The sequence below is a fragment of the Octodon degus genome, unplaced genomic scaffold, assembly GCF_000260255.1.
Source record: "Octodon degus isolate 3935 unplaced genomic scaffold, OctDeg1.0 scaffold00005, whole genome shotgun sequence".
NCBI classification, from domain to species: Eukaryota; Metazoa; Chordata; class Mammalia; order Rodentia; family Octodontidae; genus Octodon; species Octodon degus.
The window spans coordinates 32,514,082-32,532,138 of NW_004524581.1; the positions used below are offsets into that span (position 1 = coordinate 32,514,082).

General features: G+C 52.6%; 1 protein-coding gene and 1 pseudogene across 2 annotated transcripts in view; both read left to right on the plus strand.

Annotated features, from left to right (window-relative positions):
• Positions 1 to 159: 159 nt before the first annotated feature.
• LOC111818426 (tenascin-X-like) overlaps positions 160 to 18,057 on the plus strand; it is an 18,968-nt gene continuing 1,070 nt past the window's right edge. The window contains exons 1-3 of the mRNA XM_023722369.1: positions 160 to 235; positions 17,011 to 17,421; positions 17,745 to 18,052. Coding sequence (XP_023578137.1) covers positions 17,022 to 17,421; positions 17,745 to 18,052 — 708 coding nt within the window. The 5' untranslated portion in view covers positions 160 to 235; positions 17,011 to 17,021. The remainder of the gene's footprint in view (positions 236 to 17,010; positions 17,422 to 17,744; positions 18,053 to 18,057) is intronic.
• On the plus strand, positions 14,722 to 15,205 carry LOC101566208 (annotated as a pseudogene). The gene has a single exon (XR_001117227.2). The product of XR_001117227.2 is annotated as a 40S ribosomal protein S25 pseudogene (transcript).

Consider the following 18,057-nt stretch of genomic DNA (forward strand, 5'->3'; position numbering starts at 1 on the left):
GCAGCCCCACCTCGCGCCCCTCCTGACCTCCCCTCCCTGCAGCTCTAGGCCGCCGCCCCTTCCCTGTCCGGCCCAGATCCACGCCAGTCAGCTGCGGTGTGGCTCGCAGAGGCTGCGAGGCACCAGGAGGTGACCTCGCAGGAGTCCAGGACTGCAGAGGTGCCAAGCCCGAGGCCCCGCTCCCGGCGTCGGAGCAGAGCAGGTGCAGGGGTGCAGCCGGCGCCCCACCGCCCAGGTAAGGCCAGCGCCCCGAGCCCGCGTTCAGCCACCGCCGGCGAAGGCATCCAGGAATCCGGGCAGGTTCCCTCGGACACGGGGACCGACGCCACCGGGAGGTTGTGTGCCGGGCGGGCGGGCTCGGCGTCCTCGAAGTGGGACTCGAGGACACGCGAGAGGCCGGGAACATAAAAGGGGAGCCGGCCCGCGGCGCCAGGGTGCAGGTGGCTATCGCTGAGGTTTGGGTGGCTGGCCAGACCTCGCCGGAATCGCGGTGGGGTCCCCAGCAATGTAGCTGAGGGCGAGCCGGTCCCTGGGGTGCCGAGGGGCTTCGCCAGGTCTCAGGCAGGGAGCCCTGTGCCTGCGCCCCAGCCCCTATCCTGGGCAGGGGTCCGGAAGGCCGAAGCCCCCAGGAAATGCTGAGCGGGGCGCAGCGAGGATCCAGACGCAGGCAGGGCGCGGAGCCTGCGGACGAGTTCCCGACCTTGTCCTTGGCTGAGCGCGCTGCACGCGTGAGTCACGGGTCAGCGGGGCGCAGAGGCCGAGTGAGGTCCCGAGGCGCAGGGCTGCGTCGCCGGCCGTCTCCTGCCCGGGCTCCCGGCTTGGGTCGGTCCGAACCTCCCGCCCGCCCACGGTACACGTGACACTGGGCCGGGCGCGGTGTCTTATCTCCTCTGGAAAGAATTTGATGGCTTAGGGACAACTGGAAGTGGAACTGAGGAAACCCCTGGGAAGCAACTCGGAAACACCCTGGGCTGCCACTGCCACCCCTGCTTCCCGTCCTCCCTCGCCTGAGCCTGTCGCCAGCCCTGGCCGCGCCTCGCCCCCGCTGCCTCCCTCCGAGGTGGTGGCCCTGCTCAGCACCCAACCACCCCCGGGCCTGGTTCTCCTGACCTTTCCTACCGGGGTCCGGAAAGCGCTTCCAAGTTGCGCATTCCCAGGGCTCGGCTCAGTCTCCAGGGTGAGGTGCACCAGGCCCCCGCGCCCCCTCACTGGTGCCCGTTTCCTACCTGGTTTGAACCCAGTACTGAGAAACCGCCCACTACTCCCTTGTCCCTAATCCCCACCCCTCTGCCTGAGCCCCACAGGGCCAGATGCGGCTGGGGTGTGCCGAGGGGCTCTGGGCGGCACCAGCCCCCTACTCTGGACCCTCTCTCTCAACGCCTCCTCCTCCGCACCCCTTGGGACCTCCAGTCCCCGATGAGCGATGAGCAAAGTGTCAGAATTGGCCACAACCCCGAATACCAGGGGTGCTGAGTCACAGTTTGGGAAGGTGCCCCCGTCCCTGCCCGGCCTCCGACTGCAGGGAGGGCGCCCCCTCCAGCCACACTTCAGAGAGGCGCAGCGGAAGACACGAGACGCCGGGTGCCAGTTCCCAGGGAGAAAGTCGGATGCTCCGAGAGAGCGGAGAGCTGAGGGCGTTGGAGGGACAGGGAGGCCACCCCGCCACCGGAGAGCAACCTCCCGCCTTCAGAGAGCCCCTGGGTTGGTTCTCTGCACCCCTTCCTACGGCCAGGACCTCCTCCTCCCGCAGCACAGGGAAGAGGCAGGGACCAGTGCCCAGAGGAGAGGGCTGGCAGCCCCCAGGGACCCCTCGGCCAGGGAAGCACAGGGCTGTGGCCTCTGCTCCCATCGAAAGGGCTCTCTTGGGTTCTCTGCTGGCCTCCAAGCCGATGTGATAGCTGCTTTCCTAGGTGTCATCCAGTGGTGAGATAGGTGGGAAGGAGCACAAAAGGGAAGGGGTGAGAGAGAGAGAGAGAGTTCCTGCATGTGAGAGAGTTCCTCTGTGTGTGTGTGTGTGTGTGTGTGTGTGTGTGTGTGCGTGTGTGCGTGTGTGTGTGTGCGTGTGTGCTCCCAGTGCCCACATCTCACGCACATGTATGTGTGCCAAGATGCAGGCTCACTTGGGTGGATGGCTAGGCTTATGTACAGGCATATTCTTATTTATATATCCATATTTTGGGGGATTTAGTGGGATTCTGTGAGACAGGGGCTCACCACGCAGTTCAGGCTGGCCTTGAGTTTACTGTGTGTCGCTCCGGCTGGCACCAAGCTCAAGCAGTCCTCCTGTTTCAGCCCCCGGAGCCCTCTCCCCATCCTATCTTTCCTGCTGCAGCCGGGTCTCCCCTACTTCCCAGCCTTTGCCTCAGAGAACTCCACTGACACAGGGGGACACACGTCACCCAGAATGAGAAACTCAGTGTTCCCTGCGTTCAGTTCCTAGCACCACACACGCGCACACGCACGCACGCACACACACACACACACACACACACAGTAGATAGCTGCTTTTCAAGTGTCTAGGTGTTCAGCTCAGTAGTAGAGCACTCACCTACCATGAGCAAAGCTGTGGGGATGACCCACAGCAAAACAAATAAATAAGAAATTAAGTAAGTATCCTTAGCACCCCAGGTTCCCACATGGCCCTCTGGCCTCTCCCCCCACATGAATGGCACTGAATTTCTGCTTAGAACACTACAGCCACCCTCTCTCCAACTTTATGTAAATAGAATTACCCAGCACATTCTCTTAGGCTTCTGGTTTCTTTTGCCCAACCTCAAATTAGAAAGATCCATCCACATTATTGGATATGACTGTAGCTCATTCCCACTGCTTTACTATTCCACTGTGTGAATAAACCACAGTGTGTTTAGTCCACTGCACTGATGCCAGACCTCTGGGTTTCCCCAGTGTGGGGAGACTGTGGGTAGTATTGTGGTTTTGGTTATAGTCCCCGGAGAGGCGCTACAGGGTTATAAGGCTTGCATATGTTCAGCTTTACTAAATTGAGTGGATCTGGCCAAGCAGTTTTCCCAAATGCTTTTACCATCTGCTCTTCCAGGAGCTTCCCCAGCCTGGTCCTAGAGTCTTCTGCCCTGGCTACTGTTTCTAACGACTCCTGGTCTGAGACACTGTCCGTGGTCCTAGCCCTGACCTTGGTGCTGTCCTTGACTCCAGCCTTAATCCTAATCCTAGTCCAAAGCTTCAGTTCTCTCTCTCTCTCTCTCTCTCTCTCTCTCTCTCTCTCTCTCTCTCTCTCCCCTCTCTCTGTTTCATTTTCTTCTTTCTTTCCTTCTCCCTCTTTTTAAGGTAGTAGGGTTTTCACATTTATTAAACGTAGGAAAGAAAACATACTGTGCAGAGAAGTGATGGCCAATTGAAAGTAGGAAAAGAAGCGCACCTCTGCAGAACTCAGGGGCCACCATCCCTTGTACCTCCCTCCCCTAAGGCTGACACCAGGTCTAGGCCATCCTTTCAGATGCTGGCTTGAGTTCTCTGAGGGAGAATTGGAGATAGCTTTCTCTGATTGGTCCCCAGTGCAGGACTTTGGGAACTGTTTTTTTTTTTTTTTTTTTTTCACATGTCCTAGATTGACAGGCCATACTCACTTGCTCAGACAGTTTGCCATGCCCTAACCTCCTGCCTCAGTTCCCATGAGAGACATAAACCCTCCGTTCATTATGGGATGTTGAGGGTGTGCAGGCCTCTGTCTTCACATAGATTTTATTTCATTTTATTTTATTTTCAGGATTTATTTTTTTTCAAAGTTTTATTGATAAACATAGCAATGAGACAGTTTCAAATCAAATCGGAAGTACAGTTTCAACAAATAATACACTGCATATATTCTTCTTAGTGGTTAATTGCTCTACAAGATGCAGACTTGTGATCCTATTTACAAACACCATTAGAACAAATCATTCTATTCATTAAGAGAATGCAACTATATATCTATCCCAACCACTTTGAATACACAGATACAAAATGGACATTCATCGGTATACCCCATTTTTTCTAAGTTCCGTTATTTGAATATTATAGGTGTGTAAACTCAGCAAAATATTCTAAAAGAGTCCAGTAGCCCATAATAGCATTGGGTCTTCTGTTTAACTGGCAATGTCAGAAATTATTGACCTGAGTCCCCCACAGCTCAACATAACAGCATGGCTTTACTTCCTATATTTCGTCTTCATACTTTTCTACTGGATGGTTAAGACCAAGGTAAAGCAGGACCTGTGCAACAAGAGTTGTAGCTTTTTGGTCTGAGAAGGTCAGTGAAATCCCCTCAGGATTGATCCTGAGATCCTGTACCTCAGATTGTAGAACCTGTGTCAGTGCAGCCATGTGGATGAGTCACGGCCAATGCTTGGCCAATGTGCTCTCTGTGAAAGCCTGAGCACATGTCTTCTCCCCATGGGACTCTCCTTCACATAGATTTTATATGAGAGGTTGTAGGTCCTCACTGGAGATTATTTTTTTCCTAACTACCTTGGGGTATTGTAGCTCACTGGATGGGTTGGAAAAGAAAAACCAACCTGAAGGTAATGACAGAAGAGTTCAGGTCTATATACAAAGGCCTATGGAGCTGCCTCCTGAATGGGAGAAAGCCTGGCAAATGTGTGAGGAGAGTAATTTTAGATGTCCAGGCATCCAGTGGAGAGCATAGCAAAAGGGATATAAGGTAAATCACCACAATCCTGAGAGGTGTAGCCCAGCAAGACGACGCGCACTATGGATCTAATGAAAAACAGGAGCCCCAGTGAGGTGCCCACTGAGGCGGTGGCAAAGCGGAGGTCGTTAGTGACTGCCCATGTGCACCTGGAGCAGTATGGAGTCTAGCTTTTTGAAGAGGAGCCTCAGGCCTTCTGGAGGTGTTCAAGACTAGTTTTTCTTGTTTGGGTGGTCTTTTCCTTCCGACAGCTCAGGGGAGCCGGCTTTGGGATTGCCGGCCTCCCCAGCATATGGCCCTCTCCTCTGTGCAGATTCTAACAAAGGAGCTTGTCTGAGCTTCCCAGGATTAGAGGCAGGATTTCCAGACCTGCTGGATGGCTGCTGCTAGTCCTTGTCCTGTGAAAATTCAAGTGACCTTTTCATATGGAGGGCTTTTATAGCTTGTCACTGTGTCCCTTGAAGAAGAACCAGATCAGGGGTTACTCGGGAATGGGGCTACGGCTGGCGTCCCGAGAGCGAGTACAGCTGCCCTGCTTGCTTCTCTGCCAGGCTGTGATTTCCCAAGGACACTTCAGACACGTCTCTCCGGGATCCCTTGCAGTGAACGACGGCGACGTGCTCGGGAGCTAGACCGCCTCTCGGAGTTGCACACTTTTCCGATTGTGCTCTGCTGGACGTCAGGAACCCACTTGCTTTGCACATTGCTGTGCGGACTCGACAGTGCCTAGGCAGTGCTATGAGCCCTGCTTTTTGAGCATAGGTCCCTGGCCCAAGGGCTTTGACCGCAGTAACCTGTTGTGAGCAGAAAACTGGGTAACCTTCTCTTAATGTTCTTCCTGGGCAGAGTTGCTTGTTCCATGAACCACAGCTCCTTGGAGGGGCAGGTCACACCTGTTCTCAAAAGTGGGGTTCTAGGCTTTGTCATAATCTCAGGAGTGTGTAAAACACAGCCTGGCATAGTCCCAACAGATGAAAGCTGCTTTGGCCTTTTCCAGAGTTGGAGAGTTGCCCCCAGTTTTGCTAGGCAGTCCGCATAGCAAGGGAGCAGGACACTGGGGGATAGCTGAAGATATGAACCGTTTGACCTTCAAGCTGACAGCATCAGAGCAGGAGCTCCAACTAGGGATCTCCGTGACCCCATGCTGGCCTTAGAACTGGAGGTGGGTCTTCCAGAGGAAGTTAAGCAGAGTGTTTGTCTACCCTTGACATCCAGGGTCACCTGTGGTTTTCTATAGAGGCATGTTTGTGACCAAGGCTTTCAGACTGTCCCAGGTCTTACCATCCTCTTCATCAGAGCAGGAAATGAGGGTTTCAGCGAGCTAGCCCCTTCCAGGGAGCAGGGGCAGTGAGACCCCCAGCCATGGGGCAGGTGCATCAACCTCCCAACACACAGGGCAGGGCCTGCCAGGGACCTGGTGTGGCCCTGTGCCAGTGTCCAGTTCTCTGCAGGCCTTAATTGGCTCTGGGTTTTCCCATGGATGACTTGCTTGTGCCAGTCACGACAGCCATGATTTTGGTCTTCTTTTGTCAGCCTTTCTGCTTTTATTCTCATGGATACGCTGATGTTGGACATGGAAGAGGCCATGTTCAGCAATTGAGTCATAGGGTTCTGGGGCCCATCTGTAAGCCTACCAGCATCTTTTGAAAATATTGGGTCTCTCTGGGGCACTGGCCTCTGGTAGAAACCGTGGGAGAGACCCAGACCCCCTGAGAGACAAGTGGGCATCCTAGAACAGGATCAGCAACGATATTGATCTCCTCTTACTCAGGGGGCCTCTTTAAATACCATACTTTGGAGGACTTTCAGAGATAGAGAGCCATAAAAGCCTGAGAGTGAGAGATTTACACACTTTTCTTGCCTTTTGCCAGAAGAGCTAATTGAAGAACAGTAAATGCCATTTCCTAGTTCATCCTAATGGTAGTCACTGGGACCTGTTGGAAGTTTCCTACGGTACATTCTAGGGCCTAGTGACTACTTAAGAAAAAAGGCAGGGGCTGGGGAGATGGCTCAATGGCATAAGTGCCTGCCTAGCAAGTGCAAGGTCCTGAGTTTGATCCCTGGCACACAAAAAAGGAAAGAAAGAAAGAAAGAAAGAAAGAAAGAAAGAAAGAAAGAAAGAAAGAAAGAAAGAAAGAAAGAAAAAAGCCTCCCTTAGGATGGAGGTTTTGGAGGAAGATCCCTCTAGAAACAGTCTAATTGGGTCATATCAAAAGCCATAGTTAGGGTATGGAACCATCAACAAACGTTTTAGAGCCTTCACAAAATTTGCCTGCTTTCTCTTTGCACTGCTGAATGTCCATCTGAGAAGGCATTCAAACAGGGAGTCAGGTAAAATGGACAAGTTGTCCCTCAAAATGAGTTTCGTGGGCAGGAAAAGTTGTGGCCTATCCATGAGTCCATCCCCAACCCATTTGTGGAGACCTTACAGGCCCTGGTGGTTCCTGAGCCTTTTAACTGCAGAGCACGACCTGATAGGACAGGACTCCTTGGGACAAGGTCATAGAAACCTTCCAGAGCCTTTTCCTGGGTCAGTTCCCACATGGGAACCTTACAGGACATTCTCTAGGTCAGTCTCAGACCTGTTCAGTTACTGTAGTGCCATCCACTAAAGCTGGACTCCTTCAGGGCCAGAGATATCTGGCCTTGTATGGTACTGGTGCAATTTTTTTTTTGTTTTCTTCCTGGAATTCAACTGAGGATTTTGTGCTTGCCCGGCAGGTGTTGTGCTGCTGAGCTCCATCCCCTGTCACTTCCTTTTGAATTTGTGACTCTTCCTCTATGGCTCTAACCTATCTTCCAGAGAAGATTCCAGAGCCAGGATGTTATACTAGCTGGATACCTCTTAGTTATTTGTAAAACCACCTAATATCACAGTATGTCTGTCTAACAAAGAGTAGGTGCTTTTCTTCAGTACAATCCCCCAAGGCTGGTGAGATAGCTCAGTAGTCTAAAGCACCTGCTTAGGCAAGCTTAGGCAAGCACAGGGACTGCAGTTTGATCCCTGGCACCACATGCTGCACCAGCCCCACCCCCACTGCATGTAGTGAGATCCTGTGACAACCAAATACATAAAAACAAAAAGAATTCCAAAAGTTTGGAAATAAAAATACATATAAAAAAAGCAAGATTAAGTAGAATAGAGAGCTGGGGAGATGGCTCAGTGGAATAAGTGCTTCCCTGGCAAGCGCAAGGGCCTGAGTTCAATCCCCAGTTCCGCCAAAAAAAAAAGTAGAATAGAGAGACAGTGCGCGCCAGCCCTCTACTTTGCATACTTGCAAGCACTTGAGTTGAGCTTTATTTCCTGTTCTTTTGGCTCCCAGGCACATATTTCTAAATTGCCTGAATTTCTGTTAGAAAAAATAGGGAAGGAATCTAACTCAATTGAGAAGAAAAGTGGGGAAGAGGCCCATGTGATCCCTTATCTGTAAGAGTGAGGTTTACTGATGTCCACTAGGTCAGTAGGAAAAAAAGAAAATGTTGAACAAATGTGGCAGAGTCATGTGACCAACCCATACAGCCAACTGAAATGGTCAACAGACACGGCTGATCCATGTGCCTGACTCACACGATGAACCAAAATGGCCAGTAGTCATGGTGGACCCATGTGGCGACTAACAGGACAAACCCCAAATGGCTGCCAAACATTCAGAAAGGTGGACTGAGGTGTAACAAGGCTGTGAGAAAGTGACTCACTAAGGGCACCCAGAGATAAAAGGCACCTAGGGAACAAATGTAGATGAGATTTTTGAGTACAAGCACTATCCAAAAGAGTGAGAAAGCTGAACAGATATCAGGGAAAATAAAAAAAAAAAGGCATATTGCACTCTCGGTCGCACATGAAGAACCATCCAGTCCACCACTGGGGTGGTAACAGGCTTTCTGGCAATTCCTAACTGACTCGTACCCCCACTGGGTAACTGAAAACAGGAAAGGAGGAAAAATGAAGACAAGCTTGGGGCAGGGCTGTGGGCCTCTTAGCACCTGGGAGAAGCGCAGAGGCTGTGCCTTTCCCTTCCCCACGCCACACGGTCGGACGTACTAGGAAAGGGCTCCTGAGGCCCCAAGAAGGCTGCTTACGTTTCCCAGCTTCCATTAATTTTCCCAACCTTCTAGAGCTCCTGCTCTCACGAGAGACAGAGAGAGAGAGAGAGAGAGAGAGACAGAGAGACAGAGAGACAGAGAGACAGAGAGACAGAGACAGAGAGACAGAGACAGAGACAGAGAGACAGAGAGAGAGACAGAGACAGAGAGAGAGACTGAGAGAAAGACAGACAGACAGACAGACAGACAGACACACACACACACACACACACAGATGAAAGCCCAAGTGACAGAGGAGGATCAGGACCTCCTAAGGGAGAGAAGAGGAAAAAAAAATCATTCGTCCTTCTCGGCTTGACACTAGAGAGAGAGAGAGAGACAGAGACAGAGAAAACAGGACTGAGAAGCAACGGGCCTTACTCCTGTCTGCTTCACCAAATAGGTTTCCAGCTCCCAAGGTTCTGGGGACTCCTTTTAGAGGTGGTTTTTAGGGTCTTTCTAGGTTTTGTAGGGGGCCGGGGGCGGAACCAGGGATTGAACTCAGGCCCTTGCGCTTGCCAGGGAAGCGCTTATTCCACCGAGCCATCTCCCTGGCCCCAAGGGTCTTTCTGTTTTGAACAAGGAACTGGCCAAGACAAGTGCAGAAAGAAAGTAGTGAGGTTTCACATCTGTTAAAGGCAAGAAAAGAAGCGTGCTCTGCAGAGCCAGTGCGGCCAATTAGGGTAGGAAAGAAGTACGCTGCGCAGGGTGAGAGCGGCCACCGCGGGAGGGGTGGTCTGGGCTTTGCTTGGACTCCTACAGCTAATAAATATTCATCGCACACCCATTATGTGCAAGATTCAGGGATATGGCAGCTGAGAAAAGAGCAGCAGGTGCTCGGCCCAACCCCCTTAGCTTATCTATCAGCTGCATCCCGAGCTCTTTTAAAAATGTAATCTAATTTTTAATTTTAGGACAGTCTTGGAGCTGGGATGTATCTCAGTGGCACAAGCGCCTGCCTGGCAAGCGCAAGGTCTTGGGTATGATTCCTAGCGTAGGCACACGCACATGCACACGTGCACACACACACACACACGCACACACGCACACACGCACACACACACAGCATTTTGCTTAGGCTGGCTCAAGCTGGTAATTCTTTTGCCTCAGTTCCTGGAGTGCTGGGATTGCAAATGTATGTCTTCTAGGTCTGGCTTCCCCATAGCCTTTAACTTTTTAAAATTAAAAAAAAAAAGGGGGGGGGTGTTTTTGTTGTTCTGAATAAAGTTTTGTTGAGACACAGCCGCCACATCTGTCACTTGCGTCGCGTGGTCGCCTGGGACTAAGAAGCTCCACGTGAGTGACAGCTGCAGAGCTGCGCAGGCGGGCAGCCTGGAGGGCCACGAAGCCCACACGCTTTTCTCGCTGGCCTTCTGCGGCAGGTGTGCCAGCCCCCAAGCAGGGGCCTGTGTGTGGCCAACAAGCATAAAACACCAGCCCACAACTGCCACGATCCGTGAAGGGCTGAGAGAAGCAAGACACAGTCACGCGTAAGCTCACATCTGCCCACTCGCCAAGCTATGACTTGGGAATCTGAAGCAGGCTGGACACCGTCCTCTGTGAAAGTGCAGACCGCGATTACAGAAGATCAACTTGGAGCTGCCAGGATCACTCAGCGGTCTGCAAGGCATGCTCAGGCAAGCTCAGGCAGGCGCAGGGGGCCGCAGATCCATCCCAGCACCTCGTGCCACGCCAGCCCCACCGTCAGGGTGGGCTGGGCCGGCCAAAAAAAAAGATCAACTTGGCTCACATTTTGTGATGTTAAGAAAGAAGCTATCAGTATTTCTAAACTGTAAACAAGGAGGAACGGAAGTGTCAAAGGAGACACAGGGACTGCATGTGGACGTAACTTACGCTGTCTCATTGTCTTAAGCCTCCTATGCGTAACTCAGGCAAAAGTGAATCCCTCTCAGTGACCATCTTTCCGTGTGCTGCCTTTTCTCCATCCGTCTGGGCCTGCATCTTTCGTCTGACTCTCAGCAGTTCTGCCTGGCTGGCTTTGTCTTCTGGCGCCACGTCTTGAGCTCTCTGAAGATCAGCCTGTGTTTGATTGGATTCTTTTAGTCCCTGCCCTCCTGGAGCTCTGCGGCACAGTGCGTGGGTATTCGGTGGATCTATTTCCCAAGGCGCCAGAGCCCTGCCTGCCAGGCCACGCTCCAGGCCACAGCCTCAGCCTGCACCCGCCTGCTCCCTGCCCACCTGCCTTCTCCAGCTTGCGCACCAGCAGCGCGCTCCCAGCTCCAGGCCACGGCCGCAGCCTGCACCCGCCTGCTCCCTGCCAACTGCCTTCTCCAGCTTGCGCACCAGCAGCGCGCTCCCAGCTCCAGGCCACGGCCGCAGCCTGCACCCGCCTGCTCCCTGCCAACTGCCTTCTCCAGCTTGCGCACCAGCAGCGCGCTCCCAGCTCCAGGCCACGGCCGCAGCCTGCACCCGCCTGCTCCCTGCCAACTGCCTTCTCCAGCTTGCGCACCAGCAGCGCGCTCCCAGCTCCAGGCCACGGCCGCAGCCCGCCTGCTTCTTTAATAGCAGCCTTAAACTTTGTGCATTTTCTTTCTTTCTTTCTTTCTTTCTTTCTTTCTTTCTTTCTTTCTTTCTTTCGTCTGTCTTTTTGAAACAGGGTCTCCCTATGCAACTCAGGCTGCCCTTGGGCTCACTTTGTAGCCAGGCTGGTCTCAAACTTGCAGCCATCCTCCTGAGTGCTAGGATTACAGGCAGGTGTCACCACGTCCAGCTCTTTCATGCATTTTTCTTTTCGTTTTTCTTCTTCTTCTTCTTCTTCTTTTTTTCTTTTGGCAGGACCGGGGATTGAACTCAGACCTGTGTGCTTGCCAGGGAAGCGTGTATTGCACTGAGCCATCTCCCCGGCCCCTTTTCATGCATTTTTCTAAAGGACACCTCCCAGTACTGACACTCAAAAAAAGTATTTCCAATGTTTTTCTTAAAGTCTCCTATCATCAATACAATTTTATTTGCATCTTTATAATCCGCACCTGCACTATCAGGGCGATCTGGCCGACTCCCGCCAGGGCCTCCTGGGATAGTCTCCAGGCATCCCCTTTCTCAGTTCCCCGCAGCCTGCAATAACGCACAGCTGCTGGTCTTTCACCATTTGCTTCTCCATCTTGCAGTCTGCCCCCGACACCTGCCCTTTCATTCCTTAGCCAAACACCACCTGGTTCCCATCCAAATGAGGGGCTGGACCTGTCGGGAGAAAGAACTGGGAAGACTTTGTCTCGTGTCCTGCATTTGCCGCGCTCCACTGACCCTTGTGGTCGTGCTTATAATGCAAGTTTCCGTCTTCAAGCTTTTCACCACAAATACTTTCCTTCCTTTTCATTCTGATTTGAGAAGTCTTCACCCTGAATCATGAATTGCGTGATAATTTAGGGAAAGGACATCCATTGAGATGAAGAAGTTTCCCGGTCGTGGGTCCATTGCCTTTTTCTCCTGTGCATAATACATGAAAGTATTCTGAAACTTGGGTACAATATCTGCAACCAAGTCTAAAGCATTTCAAAAAAAAAAAAAAGTCTAAAGTATTTCAACTGACTTTCTCCCTGCTGCTGTCCACGTCAAAGAAGACCTAGCGGTTACTAAGTGTGACTGCCCTTCTTTGTGTGTGACTGGTTTTTGTTGTTGTTGTTGTTGTTTGTTTTTTGTTTTTTGAGGTAGAGTCTCAGTGTGTGGTTCACCCTGGCCTTGAACTCACTAAGTAGCCGAGGCTGGCCTCCTGCCTCAGCTTCCCAAGTGCTGGGATTGCAGGCGTGCACTGCTGAGCCTGGCTCGCATAGCTTTATAACTCATTAGTGCATTCGTAGATTGAGAGCAGGTGAGAAAGTAATGAAAGAATCCCATCCTAGATCTTTTTGCACAAGGTCACAGGCTGTTATAAGTGTGACAGTGGGAATTCCCACGGTGCCGAGACTTTCGAGGCAAGTTGCTGGAACGTGGTGGCACGGGACAGTCTATGTGAGTCTGACTTAGGCTGGATGGCAGATGGGGCCGTGAGCGGCAGTAGGGGGCACCAGGAGGGGACGGGCCTAGGCAGGACAGTTGAGTCTGGTGCCAGAGGAGATGCCAAGGAGGCAGGTGGCCCCGTGGCTGTGGAGATGAGGGCGGCACAGGGCTGACTCATTATGTGCCGTTGGGACTTGAGAGCAGTGGGCTCAACTAACTCTGCACTGCAGCCCCCTCTGGGGAGCTTGAACAGAGCAGGGCTCAGTCCTTAGCCACCCCAGCCACGCCTCAGTGCCACGGATTCCTCCAGGCACTATACAGGACAACACGATGGGAAGTGCGTTTAGATGCCTGGGCGTGGCCGTGTACGCCCAAATCCCAGCCACCCGGGAGGTGAAAGGGAGGTCCTGAGTTGGAGCCCAGCATGGGCAATGTGGGAAGACCCCACCTCCAAGTGAACGTGCAGAAAGGCCAGGGATGTAGCTCAGCGTGGGCCTGGTGTGGCACACGGAGATGTCTGAGACGGGAGGCTGCAGTCAGCGGGGCTCCGTGACTCTGAGGAAAGCTGAGTGAAACGGAAGCACAGGCTGGCCGTGAGGCAGGGGCGAGAAATGCATGCCGCGGCAGCGTGTGGGTATGCGGGAAGGATTTTTCTTGTTTTTAGGGTCTAACATGCAGACACTTAAATGCACAGTTCCTAGGTGTATAGCTCAATGGATTTCTGAATATATACATCTGTTTAACCACCTCCTAGATCAAGATACAAAGCGTTTCCAGAAAATTCCTGTAACTCCTGCCTGTGTGGTATCCAGAAAAGTTATTCTATCTCCTGGAATGGAGCCCAGAGCCTTTGCCCTGGGGCACATCCCCAGCCCCTTTCTTTCTTTTTTTTTCTTTCTTTCTTTCTTTCTTTCTTTCTTATTTTGAAGCAGGGTCTTTTTTAAAAAAATTTAAGATATTTATTTATTTATTGTGGCAGGGCTGGCATGGCAGGTGGTGCAGGGATAGAAGCTTGGTCCCTGAGGTTGCCTAAGCAGCCACTTCAGACTGCTGAGCTATCTCGCTAGCCCAAGGCAGGTTCTTTCTTTCTTTCTTTCTTTCTTTCTTTCTTTCTTTCTTTCTTTCTTTTTTAATTTTACGGACGGGTCTACAGGGTGTTCAGGATCTCACTACTAGATTGGACTCGTAGTGATCCGCCTGTTTACAGCCTCCCAAGAGCTGGGATTACAGGCATGTGCCACCACGCCCAGTCTCAGCGTGCCCAGGGGCTGGGCTGGCACGGCAGGCCCGGGGATCAAACCCCGGCCCCTGTGTCTGCTTGAGGGCGTTTTAATCCACTGAGCTATTTGGCCGGCCCTCAAGGCATGGTCTTTCAAAGCCACTGAGTTGTCTAGGTTGGGCTCTAACTTGGCAGTTCTCCTGCCTCAGCTTCCCCAGTGCTGGGATTACGGGCATGTGTCATTGCCACCGGAACTCTGACTGGCTTGGTCTGCCTGGGGATGGGGCTGGTGCGGCATGTGGTGCCAGGGATCGAACCGTAACCCCTGCACTTGCCTAAGCTTACCTAAGCAGGCACTTCAGTCAGCTGCGCTATCTAGCCGGCCCCCTCAATGGACAATTGAGTGGTTTCCAGTTGGGGCTAATCTGAGTCTTAAGGCCGTTTCATGTCTTTGGGAAGATATATGCAGACACTGTCATTGGATAGCTGCCAAGCAGTGGAATCGCCAGCTCGTAGGCTGTGTGCTGAAGCAGATCCTACCAAAGCACTCTCCAAAGTGGTTCCACTGAACCCATGCTTCTGCTTGCAGTGGCGAAGAGTTTCAGTTGCTTCGTGACAATAGTCCTGGGGATTTTAGCCATGCTAGGGGGTATTTAGTGGCTTCTTGTGGTGATTTTAATTTGCATTTCCCTGCTCACTAGCGATATTGTAAACCTTTTGATAGCTATTGGGCTTTCCGAGCTCTCCTCTTCTGGCCCCTGTCCTTTGCTGTTTTGTTTTATAAGAGTTCTTTGGCTTTCTGTCCGACATCTTGACGAGCCTGCAGTGGTCTTCGCTGCTCTCCGGGCTCCGCGATGCCGCCCAAAGACGACAAGAAGAAGAAAGATGCCGGAAAGTCGGCCAAGAAAGACAAAGACCCACTGAACAAATCTGGGGGCAAGGCCAAAAAAAAGAAGTGGTCCAAAGGCAAAGTTCGGGACAAGCTGAACAACTTGGTTCTGTTCGATAAAGCTACTTACGACAAACTCTGTAAGGAAGTTCCCAACTATAAACTCATAACGCCTGCTGTGGTCTCTGAGAGACTGAAGATCCGTGGATCACTGGCCAGAGCAGCCCTTCAGGAGCTCCTTAGTAAAGGGCTTATCAAGTTGGTTTCAAAGCACAGAGCTCAAGTTATTTATACCAGAAATACCAAGGGTGGAGATGCTCCTGCCGCTGGTGAAGATGCATGATGAATAGGCTCAACCAGGTGTACATTTGGAAAAAATAAAATTTTATTATTAAAAAAAAAAAAAGAGTTCTTTGTTTTAGATTTTAATCCTCTGTGTTTGTCTTGCATAGTTTCTCCCTATCTGTGGCTGGCCTTCTTGCTTTCTTACTGATGTCAGTCATTGACCAAAAGCTAGTTCTTGCTCTGGGGATGTAGCTCAGTGGTAGAGTGCTTGCCTGGCACGCACGAGGCCTTGTGTTCAATTCTAATCAGGTTCTTTTTTTATGGTTTGGCTTTGTGTGTTCCACTTAAAGTATCATTTCTTACTCTCAAATTATAAGGATTTGGGCCTGTTTTTTCTTTTGAAAGATGTTATCAGAAAGGCAATACCTGGCTGGGGAGATAGCTTGGTGGTCTAAGAGCCTGTCCATCAAATGCAAGGTCCTGAGTTTGATCCCCAGTACTACATGCTGTGCTGGTCTCGGACTGTGCTGGCCTTGAAACCTGGCGTGGTGGTACAAGCCTGTAATCCCAGCACTGGGAAGGCTGAAACAAGAGGATCAGCTTAGTGAGACCTGTATCAAATAAATTTTTAAAGGAGAGAGAAAGGCCTTGCCTTTCATATTTAGGTCTAAGATCCATCTCACTACAGTAATTTCCGTGATTGGACATATAACAAAGACTGATTTTTTGACCTATATCTTCAAATGACAGCATCATTCACTGAACAGATCATCTTTTATCCTTTTAATGAGGGGGCACGTTTGTCGTTAATCAAGTGAGCACACATGCCTGGGTCTCTGGTCCCTATTTTATCTTGTAAACCCTCGAACCTTTGCACTAAGTCTCAGTGTATGACAATGTATGTCTTCAGTGAGAGGACATGGTTGTGGTTTCATTCTTTTGTTTTTTAAAGGGAGACATTTAAGTCTGTCAAAAGCTAGTGGGGGTGGAGGAAAAGAGATGTAAAAAGAATTAGGTCGTGCTGTGCACCTGCATGAAGTCCCCACAGCAAATGAGCTCAATCTGTGCTCCAAACACGGGTGAATAAAAAGTAAAGAAAAAAAAAAGAGTAAAGAAAAGCGGAGCAGGGGAGATAGCTCCGTAGAATAAGCGCTTGAGTGGAAAGCGCAAGGGTCTCAGTTCAATCCCTGGTTCCACCAAAAAATAAATAAGTAAAAAACAAAGGTGAAAAAGTATTTAAAAAGAAAAAAGAAAAGCAATCAAAGGCTAAGGAGAACAATGCAGGTGTGGGTGCAGGTTAAGGAACAGGCGGGAGCAAGAGGTCCCCCCACACCGCAGACTGGGAGAGGACAGGAGCTGGGCCCAGGGCCCGGGAAGTCCCAGGCCGGGCAGGTTGGCCCTGGCTTCCCCTCCACTGATGGCTCCCAGCAGATGCCCGTCTTCCCACCCCACAGATCTCCACCCTGTCCTGAAGCTCCTACCTTAGCAGTGGGAGTAAGACAAAGCAAACAAATAGACACAGCAACAAATGGATATTCAGGCCCAGAAAATGCCAGAAGGAGCAGGAGCAGGCATTGTGATGGGCCTGTGGGAGACTCCTGGGCCCAGGCGTCTGTGAAAGGGCCAAGGGCTGTGCCTTAAAAGCTGACCAAGCTGAGTGAGGCCACCCAGAGTGCACGGTGCAAAGGCCCTGAGGCTGGAGAAAGCCTCTAGGGTTGGAAAAACAAAAGGGGGAGGGACTGCAGCAGGAGGACCTACTAACCTCCACAAGAGGGAGACCTGCAGTGGGGCTGGGTGCCAGGGCAGAGCTGGGTGAGGTCTGTGAGCTGAAGGGTGATGGGGTGTGGGGTGCGCTGTCTCCTTCCTGAAGCACCTCTCACACTAGGTCTGTCTATCTGTCTCTCCCTGCAGCCTTCCGGATCATGCCAGCCCAGAGAGCCCTGACCATCGGCTTGGCCTTTTTGGTGCTGCTGGGCACAGCCCGAGCAGGGCCCTTCTCCCCGAGGTCCAATGTGACACTCCCAGCCCCACGGCCCCCTCCCCGGCCAGGGGGCCGCACGGCAGGGGCAGGAGAGGGGCGCCCCTCTTCTCAGCACTATGAACACACGGTGGAGGGAGGGGAGAAGCAAGTGGTCTTCACCCACCGCATCAACCTCCCGCCCTCGGCCGGCTGTGGCTGTGCCCCGGGCGCAGAGCCCTCTGCCCCTGCATCGGAGGTGCAGGCCCTGAGGGCCCGGCTGGAGGCCCTGGAGGCGCTGGTGAGGGGGCTCAAGGAGCAGTGCAGCGGGGGCTGTTGTCCTGCCGCTGCCCAGGCAGGCACAGGTGAGCAGGGGCACTGGGAGGAGGAGGGGACGGGGCCTGGCCATGAGGGACCTTGATGTAAATTGGAAAGAGTCCGGCCTTCGAGGCCAGGGCACAGAGCACAATTTGGAGAGTGGAGCGGGGCTAGATGTCAACCCAAGCATTTCCTAAGCCCCCCACCCTAAGCACGCGCGCGTGCACACACTGTCGCGTTCACAAGCGCAGGAACCAGCGAGCAGCTAGGGTAGACTTAGGGAGTGAGGCCGGCCCTACCCCTGGGCGCCCCACGGGCTCCTTCTCTTGTCGGGAGACCGACGCCTGCCTCCCTCTTGGTTCCGCCGCAGGCAAGACGGACGTGCGCAGCCTCTGCAGCCTCCACGGTGTATTCGACCTGAGCCGCTGCGCGTGCTCCTGCGAGCCGGGCTGGGGCGGCGCGACCTGCTCGGAGCCCGCGGAGACCCCCGCCTCCTCCGCGCCCGCGGCACCCACGTCTTGCCCCGAGGACTGCAACGACCAGGGCCGCTGCGTCCGCGGGCGCTGCGTGTGCTTCCCCGGCTTCAGCGGCCCGAGCTGCGCCTGGCCCTCGTGCCCCGGGGACTGTCAGGGCCGCGGGCGCTGCGTGCAGGGCGCGTGCGTGTGCCGGGCGGGCTTCGCGGG